Source organism: Pseudonaja textilis, chromosome 14 (assembly GCF_049901715.1).
Source record: "Pseudonaja textilis isolate UNSWEBS1 chromosome 14, rPseTex1.2, whole genome shotgun sequence".
Classification (NCBI taxonomy): Eukaryota; Metazoa; Chordata; class Lepidosauria; order Squamata; family Elapidae; genus Pseudonaja; species Pseudonaja textilis.
The window spans coordinates 14554782-14579415 of NC_142003.1; the positions used below are offsets into that span (position 1 = coordinate 14554782).

The window sequence follows — 24634 nt, forward strand, 5'->3', positions numbered from 1 at the left end:
TGCAGGTAATATTTGGGGGCTGGGGCTGTGAGCTGCGACGGGTGGGCGGGGGGGTCACATCACATGCTGGAACTGGCATTTTATATGTTTTTCCTGGCTTGGTGGGATGATAGCCTTCATTGGGATGGCAGATCTAGTGCCCACTTGATCCTGGGTGAAAATCCAGTTGCTATGGATCTTAAATTTTTTTCAATCTTGGCAGCCTGTCTGGAATAAGGTAGTCCTTGACTTGTGACAGTTCAAAGTTACAATGGCACCGAGAAGTCGCGCATGACCATTTTTCACAACCATTGAATCGTTCCCAGGGTCATGTGATCAAAATTCAGATGCTTGGCATGTGACGCAGGACGAGTTGTGTCCTGGGGTCATGTGATCACTTTTTGAGACCTTCCGACACAAAGTAAATGGAGAAGCCACAAGTCGCAAAATTCATTGAACAAATGTCTCATTTAGCAACAAAGTTTGGGCTCAATTGTCACAAGTCAAGGACTTGCGTATACAATGGGAGCCATGGCCAATGGAGGAACTGAGGCACACCCACTGCTGTTGGAACAGAAGGAGCTACTGTGGGAGGCAGCCTTTGTGTTTCTAGCAACTATGTTGGCATAGCCCAAGAATCCAGCAACCATCCTGGATCAAAGATTTTTTAAAATCGGGTGAACATTACAGTTCCGATTTTCACATCCAGGGTAAATTGCATGATAAGCTAAGTGCAATAAGAACTAGAAGCCTAACTTTCTGGAGTGGAAGCTCAAAATGTCCACCATCTTCAGGGTATTTGGGCAGTCGGCCTTTTTCAAAGAGCAGTCATGCTTCACACAGCAACCCTAACTTTTGGGCAACGTAAAGGTTGCCCCTGAAAGTGGGAAGGCGAGCCATATCAAATGGGCTTGTTACGACAATTGCTAGGATAGAGCCATGGTGGCCTAGTGGTTAGAATGCAGTATTGCGGGCTAATTCTGCCGGCTGCCAACGGTTTGACTCCCACCGGCGCAAGGCTGACTCAGCCATCTTTCCGAGGTTGGTAAAACGATCCAGATGGTTGGGGGCAATATGCCAACTCTATAAACGGCTTAAGACAGGGCTGTAAAGCACTGTGAAGCGGTATATAAGTCTACTATTGCTATTGTGATAGCATCCTTACAAACCTCTAGAAGCTAAGCATGCGAGGGAGCTGGTAGGGGCCTGAATGGCATAATGACTGGGGAATTCTGGAGAGTTGTGGTCCGCATATCTTAAAGTTGCCATGGTTGACAAACACTGCTCCGGAGATACATCTCCTGCATATGGTGTATATTTTACACACACAAACACAAATACAACAGACATATTCACAAGTTAGTAGTTCAGGTTGGTAGTTAGGCCGTTGGTTTGAGCTCCGAGCTTACCAATTTGGTTGCAAACGTTTCATCACCATTCGAGGAGACCTCGTCCGTGCCCTTTGAGTTGTGCTCGTCTGTCAAGGCCTTTAAATCCCTTTTTATGAGGTGCAAATTAGTCTGAATAAGACGAACACAATTCAAAGCGAGCAGAGGATGTCTCCCCGAATGGTGACGAAACGTTTGCAACCAAGTTGACGAGCTCAGCTCAAACCAACAGCCTAAATATTCACAAGACTTTTAGCGCCAGACAAAAAATTGTCCCCGGTAGCTTTTAAGTAGATAGGAGATGGCGACACAAGACATTCAGGAGAGAGTTGAATGCAGGTGGAGAAGCTGACACCTTGCAGGGACCTACAGGTAGTCCTGTACTTAAAACCACAACGGAGTCCCACCTTTCTGTTGCTAAGTGAGTCATTTGTTAAGCGATTTTAAGTGAATCTGGCTTCCGCATTGACTTCGTTTCTCCGAAGGTCGCAAAAGGGGACACTGAAACCGTCATAAATACGAATCAGTTGCTGAGCGTCCAAATTTTGATCGTGTGACCCGTGGGATGCTGCCAAGGTCATGAATGTGAAAAATGGTCACAAGTCAGTAATTGTTTTTCAGTGCCGTAACTTGGGAGCCAAGGACTACCTTGTAGTGTAAAGTTTGATTATAGTGACTTACGGTATTTTAGGGAGATAGCTTTGAAAGATGGCTTACGTATATTCAATTAATAAATACCTACTTTCAATAATAGTCTGTAGAGATTCTCAGTCCTCCAGGTCCTGGTTGTCCCAAAGGTGGTTTTTTTTTTTTTTTTTTTCAGGAGACAACTGGACTTTCCGGTTTTATCTTTTGAAGATGTTTCGCTTCTCATCCAAGAAGCTTCTTCAGCTCTGACTGGATGGTGGGGAAAGGAAGGATTTATATTCCTTTTGCAGACAGCTGGTCATTTGCATACTTTTTAGTGGGTCTTTGAGGCCACCTGGACAGGCCAAAGTCCACATTTTGGTTTGAAAGGGGGTCAAAGAGACCATCTGTGCCAAAACTGTACAGCCCTCCATCAACAGAGGGGGGTGGGATACAACATCATCTACCTCCTGTCTACAACATCGTCTTTTCAGCAGTTCCAAGAAGGCTCCACACCCATTTGCACCACTCAGGTGACTCTGAGGACACAGATAAACCTCCAAGCGGCCTCAACAACCCTCTAAAAGGATGCAAATGACCAGCTGTCTGCAAGGAGTATAAATCCTTCCCCACCACCCAGTCAGACCTGAAGAAGCTTCTTGGATGAGAAGCAAAATGTCTTCAAAAGAAAAACAGCCCAGTTGCCTCCTGAAAAAAAACAACAACCCTTTGTGACCTACTTTCAATAATATTTAATGCTATTTCTTATTTTACTGGCTGTTTATTAGTAAAAAATAGACATCATCCTCAGGTACTCAGATTTCTAGGCTGAGGAAATTCGCTTCCCTATAGCTGTTTTTTTTTAATCTTATAGTTACTGAAGATATTAAGGGAATTGCCAGCAAATGAAATGTCTAAATATCTGCAACGATCATCTTGGACAAAACTGTTAGAAGGTATTATTTGGACTTGGTGCTGGCTTGTCTAAAAACTTAATAGGCAAAGTGTAAAAGCAGAGATAATATCTGTTGTGAACAATGTGAAATCACAGCTGCCGTTTCTTTCAACAGCTCTTGGCCTCCATCCACACAGAGTTCTTCCGTGAAGAACCGAGGATTTCGTCATTATTTGGCATTGTACACGTGTGGGTCCCTGCCTTTTGCAATTCTTTGCGTTATTCCCACCATATCGCATGGTTGCAGTTGACAGATGGACATGTCTTAGTCCCAAGAGTTTTTAATGTTTCGGTCCAGTGGAACGATAATGCCTGAGATCACTATCAATTATGATTTATGCCATAAACTTTCAACTTTCCATTTCAGATCTTGACCCTTTCTGATCTTCTCCAGTTCTGTGTCTTTTATTCTGCTATGCCCAAGTATATGTTCCCACCCATTTTTGCATTACGGCCACAGTACGATAATTTTTGCAGATTTCTTCTTCTTCTTCAGATTGTGCGTGTGCACCACTGTGCCTACCGTCCCTGTCCTTTTGTCCCCATTTATTCGTATCTATTTCCTGTATTCTTACTCATGTTTATACTTCTACCTATTGCCTTGTAAGCGACTGACAAATCAAATAAATAAATAAAAATAAAATGTTCCAGTGAAACATTTTGGATGACTCTGTGATGTTGTTGATCGTCAGTTTGTGCAATTTTCTTGCATGAACTGAGTCTACTGTTTCTTCTGCTTTTTTTCTTCTTTTTTTCACAATCTGAACTCTGAATCATTGGACGATTCCCCCCCCCCCCCAGTTCTGGCCTTATGTGTGTATTGTTATTATTTTAATAACATTACAATTCCCTTTAAATGGCAGTGTGGATGAAGGATGCCCTTGTTATCCTTCTTCAGTTTTCAGTACATTCAGGTCAAGGTTTACATTTGCTTTATCACTCTGCAATTATTTTTATCATCATGACAAAGCAGAGCTTGGTTGCCCTAGTGCCCCAGTTTCTTGTCACACCCCCAGGGGAGGCGTGTGTGTGTGTGTGTGTGTGTATGTTTATGTGCTCCCAGCTCTTTGTCCCTTCTATCGTCACCTTATGTTGTGACTTCCCCTTGTAGCTCATTGGCTTTCAGGCATCGTCCGGGCAACGAGAGAACACCAAACCGAAGAGGCTGGTCCGTTTCCTTACAGCAGAGACCGGCTTGCTCATTGGCCAGGGGCGTTGCCTATAGCAACGGGAAGACGCTGATCGGAGCTGCTTTTGTGGCAGTCGAGCATCCTTGAGGCCTCTGAGGGAGCAGGGGAATTTCCTGGCCTGGCCAAGCTGCCACCGGAGCCATGTCTCAGCCTGCTGTGCTTCTCACCCAGGAGCCTGCTCCGCAGTGTATCCCCGTCTCGGAGCTCCCCATGAAGGTTTACGAGCCGGCTCTGAACACCGGTCCCGATTCTTCCAGCGGTTTGGCCACGGCCGGCTTCCGCACCGCCAAGTTCCTGCCCGAAGAATGGCAGCAGAACAACTACACCCGATACCACGAGGCCTTCGCCGACCGCGACCACTCTGAGCGCTGCCGCCACGAGTCCCAGAACCTGGCCAATTACACGGCCGAATTGGCCCAGCGCACCCAGGAGGACTCCACGGCTAAGGTGGGCCAGAGGCTCCAGGACATCCACTTCTGGAAGTCGGAGCTCCAGAGGGAGATTGAGGACCTGGTGGCTGAGACTGACCAGCTGGCGGCTCAGAAACTGCGGCTGGAGCGAGCCATCGATGCCGTGGAGGTCCCCTACAGCATCGCCATGGACAACCTGCAGTGCCGGGAGCGCCGGCAGCATCCGGACCTGGTGAGGGACCAAGTGGAGGTAGAACTGCTCAAGGTAAGGCACTTCCTTCATAAATGGTCTCATGGCTGTTTGCACGTTCTTGGAGTCAGGGAAGAACTCGAGCTGAGGCTGGAGTGCTATTTATCTCTCTATCATCTCTCTAGCATCCCTCTATCTATCTACCTGTGTTCTAACCACTGAATCACTATGGCAAGAGAGAGACAGAGGTGGGTAGATAGGTAGATAGATAGAGGGATGCTAGATAGATGATAGAGAGAGATAAATAGCGCTCCAGCCTCAGCTGTAAAAAGCTCCAACAATTGGGGAAGTAGGATGTCCTTGATCTAACCTGCACCAACCAGCAGTTTTTGATGTTGGAGCTAGCCCTCCCAGAGGTATGCAACCACGAGGGCTAGGAACTTGTCTACAAAAGTTTTTAAAAAAAGGGTGGAGGGGGACTTTTAAAACAAAATGCTGTGCTGTATTTTGCTTCTGCTTTGAAATCCACAAGAGGCTAAGTGGATGGAAGGTACCCCCATCATTTTAAAGGCTTCCCTTCGTTGCCTTTGCATGCAGTGCTGTACTCATATTTTCCCCGTTTTCATTTAGGAGACCGAGCTCATCCGAAATATCCAAGAGCTCCTGAAAAGGACGGTGAAGCAAGCTGTTAATCAGATGCAGTAAGAACTCTATTCGGCCATGACCAACTTCTAGGTTTTGGTGGATGTGGGGGAGGGGGCGACACGCCTTGAACTGAGTGTCCTCTTTCTCAAATGAAGTGCGTGTAATTCAAGAGAGGTACTAATACCACTCTATAAAGCCTTAGTAAGACCACACCTAAAATACTGCATTCAGCTTTGGTCACCACACTACATCAAAAAAAGATGTTGAGACTCTAGAAAAAGTGCAGAGAAGAGCAACCAGGATGATTAGGAGACTGGAGGCTAAAACATACGATGAACAGTTGCAGGAACTGGGCCTGGCTACCCTAGGGAAGAGAAGGACCAGGGGAGACAGGAGAGCAGTCTTCCAATATTTGAGGGGCTGCCACAGAGAGGAGGGGGGTTAAGCTATTTTCTAAAGCCCCTGAAGGCAGGACAAGAAGCAATGGATGGAAACTAATCAAGGAGAGAAGCAACCTAGAAATAAGGAGGAATTTCCTGACGGTGAGAACAGTTGATCAGTGGAACAACTTGCCTCATAAGTTGTAGTTGCTCGAATGCTGGAAGCTTTAAAGAAGAGACTGAATAACCATTTGTTATTTCCTGCCTAGCTAATCCAGGAAAGATTCAAACTGGAAATAAGGAGAAATTTTCTGACAGTGAGAACAAGCAACCAATGGAACAAATTAAAGTTGCCTTCAGAAATTGTGGGAGCTTCATCACTGAAGGCTTTCAAGAAGAGACTGGACTCCCATCTGTCAGAAATGCTGTAGGGTCTCGTGCTTGGGCAGGGGGTTGGACTAGATGACCCACAAGGTCCCTTTCAACTCTGTTATTCTGTATTATCTGAAAGCAATCATAAAGCTTAAGATAAGAAATCAGAAGTTTCTTTTGCGAGGAAAGAAAACCTGAAGGAAGCTTGACAGATAATCCACAATTTATGACTGGGACCAGAATTTCCATGGCTAATCAAGGTGGCTGTTGAGTGAATCCTTAAATGCTATAGGGTCTCATGCTTGGGCGAGGGGTTGGACTAGATGACCTATAAGGTCCCTTCCAACTCTGTTAAACCTGTTAAACCTTCCCCAACTTTGCCTCCCAGGTTCCCAACCTCTTTGCCCAACTTTGCCCAACCGAACAGGAGAGTGATTTTGTCTGGATGAAGTTCTGGTCCTACCACACATTGCCAAGTTCTTGTTTAAAAAAAATTGATTAAAAATGCAGGTCAACTTACAGTCACAATTATGATTGGAATGACCATTGCTAAGTAAGGCGGTCGTTAATTCTGCAACCTTTTTTTGCAGCAGTCTTTAAGTAAATGATCATGGCCATTAAGTAATCAAGCCCTGGTCATACAATTATTAAGTGAATCCCGGGTCAGCTGGGAAGGTCACCAATGTTGACCATGGGATTCTGGGGTTCTGCAACCGCTGTAAATAAATGCCAGTTGCCATGAGCCCAAACTTTGATCATGTGGTCATAGGTACTGATGGCAATTTTAACAATAGAAATAGCCTTTAGACTTATATACCACTTCCCAGTGGTTTACAGCCTTCTCTAAGTGGTTTACAGAGTCAGCCTCTTACCCCCAACAATCTGGGCCCTCATTTTTACCCTCCTGGGAAGGACGGAAAGCTGAGTCAACCTTGAGTCGGTCATGATCGAACTGTTAGCAGTCGGCAGAATTAGCTTGCAATCCTGCATTCTAACCACCGAATCACTATGGCAAGAGAGAGAGAGACAGAAAGAGAGAGGTAGGTAGGTAGATAGAGGGATGCTAGATAGATGATAGATAAATAGCAATAGCACTTATATACCGCTTCATAGTGCTTTACAGCCCTCTCTAAGCTGTTTACACAACTAGCGTATTGCCCCCAACCATCTGGGTCCTCATTTTACTGACCTTGGAAGGATGGAAGGCTGAGTCAACCTTAAGCTGGTCAGGATTGAACTGCTGGCAGTGAGCAGAGTTAGCCTGCAATATCGCATACTAACCACTGTGCACCATGGAAGGAGGGAGGGAAGGAAGGAAGGAAGGAAGGAAGGAAGGAAGGAAGGAAGGAAGGAAGGAAGGAAGGAAAATAGCAATAGCACTTAGACTTATATACCACTTCACAGTGCTTTAAAGCTCCTCTTAGCTGTTTACAGAGTCAGCCTATTGCCCCCAACCATCTGGGTCCTCATTTTACTGATCTCGGAAAGATGGAAGGCTGAGTCAACCTTGAGTCGGTCAGGATCGAACTCCTGGCAGTGGGCAGAGTTAGCCTGCAATACTGCATTCTAACCACTGTGCCACCATGTCTCTTTTAAGTATGTGGAAGAGACATAAGTCACTTTTTTCAGCATATTCACTATATCAGATAGTTGTTAAATGGTCAGAAATCAAAATTTTACCTGTATAGGATCCATACTTTAGACTGTCAGGGTTGTTATTATAATGTTAGTGTCAAAATGAAACAAACTGACCGGCACAGACTGGAAAATTACTTCAACCATATGCACTAAGTTGTCCCCTTATTTGACAGTTTAATAAGCCAAGTCAATGGGGAAAACAAGAGTCACTCCAACAACCTTGTTACTAACTCGGCAACTTCAGCGACAACAGTGGCAAGAAAAGTTTGCAAAACGGGGCAAAACTCACTTGACAAGCGTCTCACTTAACAACAGAAATTTTGGACTCAATTGTGGTTTTGAGGATTACCTGTAATGCATTAAAATAAAATAAACAAGAACACCAGTGGTTATTTCAATCACCACCTCCAAGAAAGCCAACTCTGAAATATCAAGAGCAGCAATAGGCTAACATGCCAGGAAAAAAAAAGAAAAGAAAGGAAATTGAGGGTTGAGAAAGAACTCACTAATTTTCGTTTTTTTATTCAAGAACAAAGTAGTCTCGAAGGTGCTTTTTTCAGGAGGCAACTTGTTTTTTTTTCTTTTGAAGACATTTTGCTTCTTATCCAAGAAGCTTCTTCAGCTCTGACTGGATGGTGGGGAATGGAAGGATTTATACTCCTTGCAGACAGCTGGTCATTTGCCTCCTTTTAGAGGGTTGTTGAGGCCACTTGGAGGGTTTATCTGTGTCCTCAAGATCACCCGAGAAGTGCTCTTGGTTCCTCTAGTCTGAATTGCCTCTTGAAAAAGTACCACCGGGACAAGAACGCAGAAAAATTCTTGGTCCATATTGTGCAGACATGTTGACAGACCTGTTCAGATAAAAGACACATGTCCCACCTAACTCCAGGTACATAAGAAGCATTCTTATACTGGCAATAATGAACACGAGCTGTTTATCTCCTGGTTCTGAGTGGTGCCTCTGGATTGGAAAGAAACAAGCTGCCAGAAGTGCTCCTGGTTCCTGTAGTCTGCAATTTTCCCTCTGGAAATCCATTCCTACTCCCATACCATTGGAAGGGTGTTCATCCCAAATTGTATTGCTAAAAGTCTGTAGAGATTGTCAGTCTTCCAGGTCATGGTTGTTCCATTAATATTGTAACATTGTTGTTCATTTGGGATGAACACCCTTGGAATGGTGTGGCAGTAGGAATGGATTTCCAGAGGAAAAACTGCAGAATACAGGAACCAGGAGCACCACTCAGGTGACCCTGAGGACACAGAGAAACCTCCAAGTGGCCTCAACGACCCTCTAAAAGGATGCAAATGACCAGCTGTCTGCAAGGAATATAAACCCTTCCATTCTCCAATATCCCGTCACAGCTGAAGGAGCTTCTTGGATGAGAAGCAAAACATCTTCAAAAGAAAAAACCAGAAACTCCAGTTGCCTCCTAAAAAAGCACCTTTGGAACAACCATGACCTGAATCTCTACAAACTTCAAGAAAAAAGTAATGATTTTATTTTGGGTTCATTTCCTGTTCATCCACCAGATGGCGGTATAATATAGGAAACAAGGAGATGGATTCTGCGGTTGAAGTTACAGGATTAAACCTAATTTTCAAAAAATTGTTAGTTGACAAAATGCAGTAAAGATCCTATAGTTTTGTTTTAAAATCTCCCCGATGCTTTATTTTTGTAGTCAAATACAGGAAAGCCAAAAAGGGTATCTAGATCTGAAAGCAAGCTAAATTATTTAGGTTTATGGATAATAAAGAGGCGAGTAAACGTCTTGAATCTCAAACTTATATTTTCTGCTTTGGACTCCATTCTTTTGTGGCTCTGTTCATTTGTAAATTACAGATTTTTTTAAAAAAAGACAATGTGCAACCACCAAAATAAGCTTCTTTCAAGTCCCTGTCAATATTTTCTTGCTTGCACCGCCTGGCAGCTCTTAAATTCTTTGCAAAATTCATCGCTGCTTAATTCTTACGGGTGATTATCATGGAGTGATTTGAGAGAGAAGATTCCTCAAATTATATTCCAATTATTTTCAATTGCACTCTTGAGATGTTCTTAGCATGACATTACATCCCGTCAAGCTTTCTTATTTTCCAGTTTAAATTGCCAGCAGGTGACACATAGAACAAGAAGTATTCTGTCACATTTCCTGTTTGAAACCTGGTGCTTTTGCTAGAAATGCAAAATCTGTTTTTTAAAAAATAAAAAATAAAATAAAATATGGAAAGCTATTCTGAAATTAATGAATGTTAGGTTTGTGAACGTTTCTAGTTTTCAAATAAGTGCTGCATGAAAGCAAAACGAATGTTGAGAAATTGTAATCATTATTCATTAGTATTTTAATATTTTTTAGTTGGTATATCCTTTGATGTAAGTGCAGTAGATAGTAGAAATGCACAAGATTTCCATTTTTCCAGACAACAATCATAAGATCATAGAATAACAGAGTTGGAAGGGACCTTGGAAGTCATCTAGTCCAGGAGTCACCAACCAGTGGGCTGGGGACCACTGGTGGTCCGCAAGAAAATTTTGGTGGTCCGCAGAGAAATGTTACCCCCAAAGCAATTAATCCAGGCTGCGTGGGAACACAAGGCTGCGCTACCCACATGGCCCGTGGGAACACAAGGCTTGCATCGCTTGCATTGTGCACAACACGAGGTAGTGAGGGGAGGGTGGAAGGGTGGAGGGGGGGACTTGCCCCACTCACCCCATGCGCCTGGCCTGGCCACCGGGCTGCTTCTTTCCACTTCTTTCCTCTTCTGCTTTTGGCTGCACACAAGGAAAGCAGCAAAAGTCTTTCTTTCTCTCCCCCAAACTCCACCAGAAATTAGTCTTTGGGATTCTGCAAGGCCTCCTGCTCCAAGAGGCTGCGCCGGCATGACAAGTCTCACAAAGACTCATTTCTGGCAGAGTTTGAGAGAGAGAAAGAAAGACTTCTTCTGCTTCTGCTGCTTTCCTTGCACGAAGCCAAAAGTCTCTCTCTTCCCCCGCCGCCAAGAACGGAGCTGGAGACGGTGTCCTGCAATCCCAAATAAAGAATGATTGATAGATAGGAAACCAGGGCAGCAGAATTTTCCTGCAGACTTTTTGGGGGATTTTCCCGGGGTCTCTGGTCTGAAGGATTTAAAATTATGAGTTTGGTGGTCCCCAAGGTCCAGAATGTTGGCGATCCCTGATCTAGAGACACACACGAGGCTCCCATCCCAGGAAGTCAAAGGAATGGGGGCCCTAGCTTATCTTCTCTGTAACTGCCCAGTTGCCTCTTGGGAGAGAAAAAAAAGGCACCTTTGGGAGTTGGATGACTGAGAATCTCCACAGACATAAAGTAAGAAGATAACCGTTATTGTCAGGGTGTTGTTGTTTTTTGTGAACACACTGGCACACATTAAAAAAGTGAAATTCTGAGGCCTCGAAAGGAAAAAAATATATATGTTTTTGCGCCTTCATGGAAGGCCAGCAAGGGAAGGGGGGGGGTCACCTCATCTCACTTTCAACGAGGGTTGGTCACCAAACTTTGTGGTCCCTCTCCCCGCCAGGTTAAATCGGGACCACAAGCAGGTCTGTGAGATGGATTGGTCTGACAAGGTGGAAACCTACAACATCGATGAGAAGTGTGGGCGGTACAACAACCAGAGCACTAACATTCAATTCCATCCCAGCTCCTCCAAGTTTGAGGACAGGTGAGACGAGGTCCTAGTTGGGGAAGAACCAAGATCACCAATGATTGCATTGTTGGGCGAAACCCGCCGGACCATCTTCCTTTTTCTGCCCTCAAAGCAGATCACTTTTCAATGCATCTGGTCCTCATTTCCCTTTCCTCTCTTCTCTTTTCCAATCCTCAATCCTGCACTTCTGCAAATGTTTGTCTTAAAGGGAGGATCTTTTGTAACTCAGCCTTGAAATGGAAGGTCCTTGTGCTCTCTGAGCTTGCTTTTTTTCCCTCTGGCAGATGTTTCATGACCCTAACTAGGTAACGTCATCAGTGCTAGAAGGGAGAGGGAGTTACAGAGAGGAGGAGGAGGAGGGCGGCAACCGTGGGGTTCGTGGTGCTCTCTGAGCTCGCTTGTTTTCTTGCAAATATTTTCATGACCCAAACTAGGGAACCTCATCAGTGCTAGAAGAGAGGAGGAGGAGGAGGAGGAGGAGGAGGAGGAGAACTGTGGGGTCCTTGGTGCTCTCTGAGCTCGCTTCTTTTCTTGCAAATATTTTCGTTACTGAAACTAGGGAACCTCATCAGTGCTAGAAGAGAGGAGGAGGAGGAGGAGGAGGAGGAAGAGGAGGAGGAGGAGGAGGAGGAGAACTGTGGGGTCCTTGGTGCTCTCTGAGCTCGCTTCTTTTCTTGCAAATATTTTCATTACTGAAACTAGGGAACCTCATCAGTGCTAGAAGAGAGGAGGAGGAGGAGGAGGAGGAGGAGGAGGAGGAGGAGAACTGTGGGGTCCTTGGTGCTCTCTGAGCTGGCTTCTTTTCTTGCAGATGTTTCATGACCCAAACTAGGTAACATTATCCAGGCTAGTCTCAGAGAGCACCAAGGGGTCAAAAATGATTTGATGGCACACAATCATTTAATCAAGAGACAGAGAGAGTGAGAGAGGAGGAAGCTGACCAATGAGCTTTGTGCCAAGTAGGTTGGATCCTGATTCTCCTGGGAGGTCCACCTCTCTGCACACTCTGTCACATTTCTTACATTTCTTTTGAGATGGGCTCCCTACGCATGAAGACTGTCGTGTAAATTTAGGCCACTAGTTAAAGTTCCGGCTGTACGATTTATGTCCTTTCGCCTGGACCCACCTCCCCAACTGTGTCTTCCCTGCAGTGCTTCTACCCCAGAGACGTGGGCCAAGCACAGCCATGACAACATCTACAGGGCTGAGCGAGAAAGGTTGGCCTCCGTCAACCTCCGGGCCCTGGTTGACAACATCCTCCACGACACAGCCGAGGATCTGCACCTCCAGTTTGATGTGGTGAACCAGACCTTTGCCAAGCGCTGTGAGGAGCTGGAAGATGCCAAGCACAAGCTGGAGCACAGTTTACGAAAAGTAGGGGCTTCCCTCCTCTGGTCCTCCCACTGGGGTTTATGACAACTCACCATGGCCAGCTCACCATGGCCAACTCAATAAGGCTCACTTGCCATGGCCAGTTAGCTGCGGGACAAGAGTTACATTCATACCAAAGAAATCATCTTCTTATAATGACCCCGTAATGCTTTGCGGGGTGGAGTCTGGGCGACTGAATGGAGCTGAGTGGTTACTGGCCGGATGCCCTTCCTGTTGCCAGTCAGGAGTTTTGTTCAGCAGTTCAGGGTGCCCAGAGAGAGAAATATCTGCCTCTACCTAGGATCAAACTCACAACCTCCTGTTTGTGAGGTGAGAGATTCCACCTGTGAGTCACTGTACCACTCACTCATACCAAAGAAATGGTGGAAGAGGATCATTAAAGAAAGGATGCAAAAGGAGGGACAGAATGAAATGGGAATAGCAAGAATTAAAATCACTTGTATTTGTTTAAAATAATTAAATAGAATCGTTAAATTGTCCCACAGTGAGTTGGCCATGGCAAGTTGTCCTATTCTCCTTCCACTGTGGGGGAGCTGAGAGCAGTCTTGATGCTTGAAGTCCAAGCTTTTGGGAAAACATGGGAGCAGCTTTTAAAGGACGGAGAAGAGAGTTTGGGTTAGCCCCATAAACATTTTGGGGGGCCAGGGGGAAAGAATTGTTTGTGAGAAGTAGCTATAGAAGATGAAACCAAGGAGGGTGGTCTTGTTGATCTTGATCCTCCTTTGTACAGCAAATTCCGTTGATCTTCAGCTTCGGGCTTTAGAAAGAACCTAGTTTGTTGCAGCCTCACAACAAGTCGCATCTGCTACAAGTTAGGAATGAGACTATTCCAATATTTTTTGGTAAAAGCACAGTTGGTCCCAAGAGGGTGGATGATTTAGCACCAGAAGGATCTTCTTTTAGCGGTTGGATTAGTGCAACTTTTGATATAATCCTACAGTAAATGTGTCCAGAGCTGTCTGGCTTACTGTTAAGAGCAAATTCAAACTTTGGCTAGTAGCTTTAAAAAAAAATACTTGTTTGTTATTATGACATCAAGTTATTTTGCGTGGATTAGATTCTTCTCATCTGGTGCAGAATTTAAACTGCATCAACAGCAGTCTTTTGCTACATCAAAAGTTTGCAGTTTTCCTGGAAATATATCAGCACAGCTTACCTAAAATATTTGCAACATGATTTTGCAAATTGGCAGATGATACCAAGCCGGCAGGAAAAGCCAACACCCCAGAAGACAGGCTCGGGATCCAAAAGGATCTTGGCAGACTTGAACAATGGGCCCTAGCCACCAAAATGAAATTTAATGTGGAGAAAAGTGAGGTTTTACACCAAGAAAAACAAAGGTACAAATGCAGATTAGGTGAGACCAGGCTCAAAAACAGTAACTGTGAGAGCACCTTGGAGTCTTAGTGGATGGTCACTTAACCATGAGCCAGTAGTGTGTGGCAGCAGCAAAAAGTAAAAAAGGTAATACAATCCTTGGTTGTATAAACAGAGCCATACAATCAAAATCATGTGAACAGTATTAGTACTGCTTTATACAGCCTTAGTAAGACCACACCTGAAATACTGTATTCAGTTTTGCTCATCACATTACAAAAACGATGTTGAGACTACAAAGAGTGCAGAGAACAGCAACCAGGATGATTAGGGGAGGCTAAAACATACGATGAATGGTTGCAGGAACTGGGCCTGGCTAGTCTAGGGAAGAGAAGGACCAGGGGAGAGAGGAGAGCAGCCTTCCAATATCCGAGGGGCTCCTACAAAGACAAGGGTGTGTGGCTGTTGTGGTTAGCCAGCAGCAGGTGCAGATGGCTGAGGAGAGTGAAGACTCAGATGAGGGACCAGGACCACCAGGGAGTGGACTGCTGCCTTCAGAGATTGTGGGGGCTGGCAGCAGCGATGAGGAGTTTCCCGAGGAGACTGTGCCAAGTGCACGTGCACGAAGGATTGCTCGGAGGAAAGAACAATTACAGCAGCACAGGCGACTCGGGAGTAAGGTTGCAAGGCAATGGCCCCTCCCTCAAGAGGATAAAAGCCAGGTTTGGAAAAGCGTTTTTTGCAGACAGCAAAGAAGCTCTGAAACTCAACTGGTGGACATCTTAGTTCCTGTTTGGAGAATCTTGCAAATTAGTTCTTATCTCTGGGTTTTTGGCAGCCTTGACAAACAACTTGGCAGGGCTCTTTCTTGTCGGAGCTAATTAGCGGAAAGCAGCCTTCAGAACAGAATTCGTTATTAAACCTTAAAAGGTGGGGGCTGCTGCCTTTGGTTTGTTCTTTGGGAACCCGGTTGGGTCAGAACAGCGTCAAGCGATTTCCCAAAGCACCAGAAGGCAACACAAGAAAGAAGGGATGGAAACTAATCCAGGAGAGAAGCAACCTGGAATTAAGGAGAAACTTCCTTAGAGTGAGAACAATCAACTAGTGAGACAGCTTTGCCTTAGAAATTGTGGGAGCTCCATCACTGGAGGCTTTCAAGAAGAGATTGGACAACCGTTTGTCTGAAATAGTATAGGGTCTCCTGCTTGAGCAAGGGGTTGGACTAGAAGACCTCCAAGGTCCCTTCCAATTCTATTCTGATTGATTGATGGAATATTTTTGGGGGGAAATAATATACCTTGATTCAATTCTTTGCAAATTGTTGTTGGTCCCTACACCATTGGTGATCAGTTACTGTGTGTTTGTTGGTTGGGTTGTGCGTTTGTTTGTTTATGTCACTATCTTTCCTATCCTTTCTGAACAGACCCTGCAGGAGATTGGGCACCAAGAGCACAACATTGAGGCGCTGAAGCAAGCGATCAAGGATAAAGAAACGCCCCTCAAAGTAGCTCAGACAAGGCTGTATGATCGCTCCTTTAGGCCCAACGTGGATCTCTGCAGAGATGCTGCCCAGTTCAGGTAAGTCACTGGGCAGTATATTAACTTAAAGGATGACAATGAGGATGAGGAGGATAATAATGTACACCACTGTTTTTCAACCTGAGTGGTGCGGTGGGCTGGAGGTGGAGCTCTCATCTCACAGCCAGGAGGCTGTGAGTTCGATCCTAGGTAGAGGCAGATATTTTTCTCTCTCTGGGCACAATGAGAATATATCTGCCGAACAAAACTCCGCATTGGTGACAGGAAGGGCATCTGGCCAGTAACCATTCAGCTCCACTCAGTTGCCTAGACTCCACCCCACAAGGGATTATGGGGCCCTTAAATAATGGTGGTGATCACTGTTTTTCAACCTCAGCAACTTTGAGATATATGGATCTCAATTCCCAGCACAGTGGCAGAGGAATTGTGGGAGTTGATGTGCACCCTTTTTAAAGTTCCGGAGGTTAAGAAATTCTGGTGCAAGTGATGGTTGAGCTACTCACCCACTAAACGAAGAATAAAGATTCAATCTTCTGGTCTTGTTGGGTAAGGATTGTGCTTCCACGTGGCATGTGATGTGACCTTGATGTTGATAGAAGGGGTATCTGCAAGGTGTGGTGCAAAAAATCAGGTTGACAGATTACAGCCAAATAAACCTAAACTGGGCAGTGTCTTTTGAGCTATTATTTACATATATGGCATTTACAACAAATAATTAATAATTTTGGTAAAGGTAATTTGGTTTACTTAGCAATTCTGGCATGCTTTCAGTCTCCACTGTCTTGCAATTGTTCTAACATTTTTGAAATAACCTCAATCTGGAGTCTTGGACATACTATAAAAAAGATGTTGAGACTCTAGAAAGAGTGCAGAGAAGACCAACCAAAATGATGAGGGGAACTGGAGGCTAAAACATACTGTGAACAGTTGCAGGAACTGGGCTTGGCTAGTCTAGGGAAGAGAAGGGCCAGGGGTGACAGGATAGCAGCCTTCCAATATTTGAAGGGCTGCCACAGAGAGGAGGGGACCAGGCTGTTTTTCAAGGCACCCGAAGGCCAGACAAGGAATAATGGATGGAAACTGATGGAAAGAGATTCAACCTGGAAATAAGGAGAAACTTTCTGAGAGTGAGAACCATCAACCGATGGAACAGCTTTTGCCTTCGGGAGTTGTGGGAGCTTAATCACTGGAGGCTTTCAAGAAGAGACTGGACTGCCACCTGTCAGAAATGGTGTAGGGTCTCCTGCTTGGCCAGTGGGTTGGATTAGATGACCTACAAGGTCCTTTCCAACTCTGTTAATCTGTTTGTTTAATCTGTCTATGGAGATTCTCTGTCATTCAGGTCCTGGTTGTCCCAGAGGTGCTTTTTCAAAAAGCAACTGGACTTTCTTCGTTTTTCCTTGAAGACATTTTGCTTCTCATCCAAGAAGCTTCCTCAGTTCTGAGAATGATGAAAAGCGAAATGGAAAAACAAAGTCCAGTTGCCTTTTGAAAAAGCATCTTTTGGAGGTACAAAGATTCAATTTGGACCATAAAATCCTATGGAAAAGATAGAAAAATGGCTTTGTGGACAGTCATAAGTGGGAAGAGGCTGTATCGGAAAGACCAGCCACCAATTATTCCAGAGAGGCATAGATTCAGAGGCGTAATGATACTTATTCACCCCAATTAAGCTTTTTAATTAGGTGCAATTTTCTAACCTCTTTTTTCTCTGGATGAAATCAATTGCCTTGAAAGCATCAGGCTTACCATTCCTATAATCAGCCAGAAAAAAACATGTTTCTCTCTCTTTGAAAATTGAAAATGCTTTTTTTTTTTAATCCACCTTTTTCTTTTGTTAAATTTGAGAACTTGGGGTTTTTTGGGGGGGGAAGGAGCATTAGTGTCAATTATAAACCTTTCAAATACAATTGATTTGTGTTTGCTAATGTATTTAGAAGATTTTTACAGCTGCCCATCTCCTCTATAAAGTATTAAAATGATTTCTGTAGAAGAGACTAAAATTTGTCTATTTACAACATGTTACTCTCGTTTCTGATGCCTGGTATGAATGGTTTAAGAAAAAAAATTAAAATTGCAATTAGGTAAAGAATGAGAAAGTATGTAAATATGTATAGGTGTTATGAAGAAGATTGAAATATAAGATGTAATATATTGATTTGTAGCAAGAGTAAGGGAAGAATTATGCAATAATAATGGAATAAGTTATTATATACAGAAAATGTAAGGAAATGTAAAAGATGTCTTGATATTGATAACAATGTACAAAGTTTTATGTTTTTAATCTTTGAAAATTGAATAAAATATCTAAAAAAAATAAACTGGGTTTAAACTATAACTTCTTGTTTGTATCTTGGGATTTATGTTGATTGCTTTTATTTAGTACCCTATTAGGATTTATGTTGACTGCTTATTTCAGGGCTGTCAAACTCATGGCCCGCAGGCTAGATGTGTCACGCACTGGCCACGCCCACACCTGGTTTAGCAAAGGGGGAAAAAGTCACATGATGATGCCATGACAACGCGAGTTTGACACCCCTGGCTTATTTAGTATCCTGTGAACTATCAATAAATGTCAGGGGTGGCTTCAAATTTTTTAGCGGGGGGGTCTCTGCCCTAATGACTGGATGGGTGGGCATGGCTGGGTGGTCATGTGACTGGGTGGGCGTGGCCAACTTGACATCGCTTCTTTGCCCTTATTACCTAAAAAAGGATATATACCAGAAAGTTGTTTATTATTTCGTGCATTTAATACTTAAATAAAAGACTGGGTGAAACCAGGCTTAATAGCAGTGACTGTGAGAGGGATCTTGGAGTCTTAGTGGAGTTTCTGGTGAGTTATGTGATTCTTATTATTTGGGAATTAATTCCCTCAGAGGCTAGTGGCTATGCTATCTGATTTTCTCAATGGCTCTTCCTCGCAAGCGCTGAGTGGATTGTTTATCTAGCTTGCAACACTTTTACAAGGTGTGAAATGCTCTTGGCTGAACGCCCAGAAGTTCAATTAAGCCTATCAAGAGCTTTCCCTTGCTGCTTGTCCTTCTGAGGTTATTGGGGGATCTCTGAGCCCCACAGAATCTTAGCTAGGGGCTCTCCCGAGCCCTGCGAGCTCCCAGCAGCCCACCCCTGCTAAGCATTGTATCTTATGATTTATGATGATCGTATTTTATGATTATGATCATGATTTCTCACTTGATGCTGAGCGTTTATGCACCTGAGATACATTCCTTGTGTTTCCAACCACACTTGGCCAACAAAGAATTCTCTCATTCTCTTATTATTACTGAGACCACTGTGAGACAGATCCATTTGCTCATGGAGTATGGTTTAGCTAGATGTGCAGGAAAATGGTGAAAATTTCCTAGAAAACGTTATCTCCGGGCCAGTTTCACCCCCAGCTTCTCATTCTCTGTGAGGAGGTCTCCATCCACACTACTAATGTGAGCTCCTCTTTTGCCCTCTGTTCAGGCTCATCAGCGAAGTGGAAGAACTGACTGAATCCATTGACTCTCTCAAAAAGAAGCTTCTGGAATCCGAGCAAAGCCTACAGAATCTGGAGGACAGCCGGATGCATCTGGAGAAGGAGATCGCTGTGAAAACCAATAGCCTTTTTATCGACCGGCAGAAATGCATGGCCCATCGTACCAAATACCCAACTATCCTGAAACTAGCAGGCTATCAGTAGGATGTTGTCACTGGAAGCGAAGTGGGCAATCCGTTTTGGTCTCTGAAGGTTCTACTTTCCTAAAAATGTTGTTTGTGGTTTAAGGTACCATTCTTTAGTCTTGTAAACACTTAACCTTTCTGGGATAAATTAAAATATAGAAATGTTGTCGAAGATAATTGGATGCAATTTTTATTTATTTATTTAATGCAGTATTTCTACACCTGGACCACTTTCCAAGGCATGGACTTCAACTCCCAGAATTCCCCAGCTAGCAAAGTTGACTGGGGAATTCTGGGATTTGGAGTCCATGCCTCAGAAACTGGTCCTGGCTGAGAAACATTGATTTAACTGATTCTCGGAGCCACCCCTCTCGCTTTTACATGATTCTAGACAGCTAACAATAAAATAAAGTACATACAATGCACAATATAAAATAAAAACAATAGACACAGCAACTGAATATTGTCTCTCCAACTTTTCACCCAGCCAAGAGATAGGCTCAGTCAATCCCATGACCAAGGCTGCAGGCTTGTTCACATTGTTCCTAAAGTTCCTGAAATGCTCCTAAAATTCTGAAAAACAGATGTGCAAATTGTAAAGATGTAGCTCATATCTCCTATTCATTGTCAGCTGGTCTTAAGTCATTTCAGATTATTATTCTGGTTCCCATAGTTGAGTAGCTGTTTCTATGGAGTTTTAGAGGGTCAAAGCAGGTAATATCTCTGACCCTGTCCATCAGCCAAGAGCTGGGTGAATCTGAGGATTCCTAGTGATCCATCTTGATTAGTGATCGGTTGATAAAGGCTGAAGTGTTCATGGAGGGAGATGATCTAAGATCAGCTTCCTACGCAGGGCAGGAAATAAAAGTTGAAATATAGATGTAACAACTAAGTCACACAAAAATGGGTTGCTCTGTAAGGTCCTGCCTCTCCTTCTCCCTCAAGAAAGTAAAAACTCTTGAAACTGAGTATGTCAAAAGGAAGCTTTTATTGAGCGGAAGTGAAAACAGGACAAAGGCAAAGCAGACTCTAAATCCTCCCCCCAGGAAATACAGGTAGAAATAAGGCATTAGAAATCCCTCCCTCCGGTCTGATGTGGATTCAGCCAATCCACAGGTGTGGAGATGTCATTGCAATGGCTCTCCTGAAAACCAGGTAAGCAGGCACTCCCAGGGTCATCTTCCTCTGGCTTTCAGAGTGAAACAACCCACATGGCCCTCCCCCCTAATACATTCCCCCAAAGGTGAGAAAATCTCAGGGCACTCAGGCACCAGGATAAAGGTTATAAAACAGCAGTTGTCAGAGGAAATAAGAAAGAATCACATTTGAGGTTCCCCTCCTTCTCCCAATTGAATGGCAGTATCACTTTAGGGATCTGACATGCTTGTTAGGCTGTTGGTTTGAGCTCCGAGCTTTGCAGTTTGGTGGCAAAGGTTTAAAAGGGATCTAAAGGCCTGTGTTTTGACAGACGAGCACAACTCAAAGTACACGGACGATGTCTCCTTGAATGGTGATGAAATGTTTGCAATCCAACTGCCAAGCTTGGAGCTCAAACCAACAGCCTAACTGCCAACCTGAGCGAATAATATTCAAGAATTCCATTCCATTCCATTCCATTCCATTCCATCCCATCCCATCCCATCCCATTCCATTCCATTCTATTCTATTCTATTCTATTCTACCTTACCCTACCCTACCCTATCCTACCCTACCCTATTCTGTCAATGGGAAAACCAGATTCCCTAAATAACCGTGTTACTAACTTAAGCACTGCAGTGATTTACTTAACAACTGTGGCAAGAAAGGTCATAAAATGGGGGAAAAACTCACTTAAGAGATGTCTCCATTAGCAACAGAAATGTTGGGTTCAATTGTTGTAAGTTGAGGACTACCTGTAGTTTAGTTTAATTCAGGTTTGCTGATCGTGTGCGAGGCCCATGAGGCCTGGTAGGCAGAAAAGCAGGATGGAAATGCTGCTTTAAGTGCACTCCTTTATTCTCTCCACATTAATATTTAGGCAATTCTTGTTCAGTTTAGACAGTTGCATTAGAGAAATGCAATGCCTTTGGAGGATTTTCCGATTCGGCAAAGCTGACAAAGGTAATCTAGTTTCTAACTTCAATGGCTAGACTTGTATTCATGCGAAAGAAATACTGACGTGAATTATTTCTTCCTGAAATAATGCTACTGTCTTGCCTTAGGGTTCAATAACTATTTTATTAAAGTGTCTAAAGAATGTGGGGGAAGAAATTAAACCTGAAATTGATCATAATTAATTCTTCTCTGCATTCTCTTTTCTAAGTAACTTTAGGGAAATAGAACCAGCCAATTTGTTTTCAGAGCTTCCAAAGTCCTACAGCTAATTTAACACCAGGCTGCTCCTTGTTATGAATATTTAAGATTTATGCTCTTTTTGTTTGTTCAGAAACAATTTTCTTCAACCATCCATCATCCTCACAGATTGTAGAAGAGGGCACAACAATAAACACAGTGTAATCAATAGTGCAAAAACAAAGCAAAACACACCGAATGTGCTAATAAGGGCAGAAATGCAAATTCGTTTTGAACTTCAACAAAAAATATTGTGATCCCAACTGAAATTTCTTCTAGTGGGTGTTTCTGAATGTGGGATGTTGCTTCAGAAAAATGCCTGTACTTGGCAGAATTGCGTCAACCTTCCCCTTCTGTCCTGGCCACTTTTTACAGAAGTACAATTGAGAGTGTTTTAACAAATTGCATCCCTGTTTGACATGGTGGCAACAGCACCTCAGATAGAAAGTCCCTACAGAGAATGGTGAGGACAGCCAAGAAGATTATATGGCTCGCTTCCCGTTATTCAGAACGCAGCTTATGTGCTTAAAGCTCAAAGCATTTGTGATGACTAAGAGTGTACACAAACGTGACAAAATCCAAAGCATAAATAAATGTCCTTTAATGCCTCCAACTTGGTCCCACTGTTCAATAATTCTCAGATGAAGATAAAATTTATTCAAAAATAGTCTTCAAAAGAAAGCAATACAGTCCGAACTTAATGAGCAGATAGAGGTGAAATAAAAAACTAAAACAAACTACAAGGAAGGAATTTCCACAATGGACCAGGATAAGTAATTACCAACTGCAAGGAGATGACAAGGCACAGTCTGTAGGAAGGACGCCAACCAAGATAACTTCAGCCCAAAATAAAACATGCTTTGCTTCTGGCAATGCTGTGTTTTAACCGTCTCTCTTATATACTGTTCTCCCCAGCTGCAACCAATGAGGGGGATCATGGCCACTTCCTCTCTCATAAGCCAAGTCGTTGCCTTCTCCGTTCCTCCCTGCTTGTCCTAGGATGCAAAGGGGATGGGCCTGGTTCTTCCTCTGACTGCCCAGCCGGCCTCTGCCCTTCCCCAGCCTCCTCCACAACCTCCAGAGCCACACCTCCACTCCCTGTCAGCTGTTCCTCCTCTTCCTCAGAGTCAGTCTCTTCCAAGGGCATGTTAGAGACCCCCACACACCCACTTCATAGTCTGTTTCTGTTGCTTCCCTCTGGGAGGAGGTTTCAAAGTATTTCTAGCAGGACTACCAGATTCTGAAACAGCTTTGTTCCTTACGCCATCTGCCTGGTAAACTCACAAGATTCGTTTTTCTTGCCATGTGCATATATACATCCAACCAAGACTGTGTGGTATGTGGGTATGTACATAATTTTGTATTTATTTATTTTGTCATGTTTATGTAGTGTATATTGGAGGGGTGATCCTTTGAGAGCTGTATGCAGTATTTTACTGTATGCCGATTAGCGTACATTCAAAGTGACAATAAAGTTCTATTCCATTCCATTCCATTCCATTCTGGAGGACACGACTTATTTGAGGTCTTAGTCCGCATACATTTAAACATAAATTAGAGAAGCTTGAGTTTGCCTTGAGCTTGACTCAAAGAAGCCTTCATTTTTCCCTGGGTTCACAAAAAACACATTCACCTGTAGTTACCTTGTGCCTTAACCCTTGTCCTGCTTCTTTTCCCACTCAACTTAGAGTCTTTTTCCCAGCCCATTTCTGGATAAGTCATGGCAAACTGAACTCACCCATTGGAGAACCCAAGCAGTATGACTTAGCGCATTGTGTAAACCTAGCCATTGGATTTGTTATCTAGGGTTTATAGCTTAGCATGAATGATGTCTTGCACATTTTATGAACATAGACAATACCAATGTTCCAATATTTGAGGGGCTGCCCCAAGGAGGAGGGGGTCGATCTATTTTCCAAAGCACCAGAAGGCAAGACAAGAAACAATGGATGGAAACCAGAGGTGGTCTTCAGCAGGTTCTGACTAGTTCTGGAGAACCTGTAGCAGAAATTTTGAGTAGTTTGGAGAACCAGCAAAGACCACCTCTGACCGGAGATTTTACAGTATCCTTCCCCTGCCCAGCCCACCAAGCCACGCCTACAGAACTGGTAGTAAAAAAAACTTGGAATCCCACCACTGATGGAAACCAATCAAGGAAAGAAACAACCTAGAATTAAGAAGAAACTTCTTAACAGTGAGGATAATTAACCAGTGGAACAGCTTGTCTCCAGAAGTTCTGGGTGCTTCATCAATGGAGGCTTTTAAGAAGAGACTGGACAGCCACTTATCTGAAATGGCATAGGGGGTTGGGCTAGAACAAGGGTCGCCAACCTTTTGGACCTCAGGGACCACCAAACTCATAATTTTAAATCCCAGGGACCACTAACCGGTTCTGTGGGTGTGGCCTAATTTGTGGCTTGGTGGTCATGTGACTGGCTGGGCATGGCTTGTATGTAAATACTATAAATATTTATATAAATATTGATTTTTTTTATTTAAAAAGAGCAACTTTTTACCCAAAATCAGCCAAAGCAGGCAGATTGAGTTGCTCACAGAATCATTTAGTGATAGATCTATCTGCCATCGGCTAGCTCAGTCTCTCAAATTTGCTTGGTGTGAGTCTGCACTGAATAATAGAACCTTCAGTCCTAAGGGAGGTTCAGCTGTGCTTAAAAGCAGAGCCGAAGATCTAAAGATTAGCTAGAAAGCAAGAAATCCAACCATTTCCTGCTTCCTAGCTAATGTAAATCTCCCAGCAGAGCAGAACAGATGATGGTCGGAAAAAGGAAAAAATAGCAATTTAGCAGGCAAGTTTACCGGGTAAGGAGTGAGTGGACGGGGAGCGTTCCTGTGGGCCTTGTGTTTCTGTGCAGCCTGGATTAATTGCTTTGGGGGGGTGCTCTGGGGGTGAGATTTCTCTGCGACCCACCAAAATTTTCTCATGACCACCAG

General features: G+C 43.8%; 1 protein-coding gene across 1 annotated transcript; it reads left to right on the top strand.

The window, feature by feature from the left end:
• The first annotated feature begins 4185 nt into the window (after positions 1-4185).
• TEKT4 (tektin 4) lies at positions 4186-19519 on the top strand. The gene is made up of 6 exons (XM_026704629.2): positions 4186-4814; positions 5370-5440; positions 11309-11452; positions 12589-12811; positions 15570-15724; positions 19154-19519. Exons 1-6 carry the CDS (start codon positions 4281-4283, stop codon positions 19368-19370), a joined length of 1344 nt encoding a protein of 447 aa, XP_026560414.1. The 5' UTR covers positions 4186-4280; the 3' UTR covers positions 19371-19519.
• The last annotated feature ends 5115 nt before the right edge of the window (positions 19520-24634 follow it).

What these genes read in the sequence shown, in the direction of transcription:
- TEKT4 (XM_026704629.2), top strand. Translation starts at nt 4,281, where the DNA reads ATGTCTCAGCCTGCTGTGCTTCTCACCCAGGAGCCTGCTCCGCAGTGT. An exon ending in TGGAGGTAGAACTGCTCAAG is followed by an intron (nt 4,815 to 5,369) that starts GTAAGGCACTTC and finishes GTTTTCATTTAG; the next exon opens with GAGACCGAGCTCATCCGAAA. An exon ending in TCCTCCAAGTTTGAGGACAG is followed by an intron (nt 11,453 to 12,588) that starts GTGAGACGAGGT and finishes TCTTCCCTGCAG; the next exon opens with TGCTTCTACCCCAGAGACGT.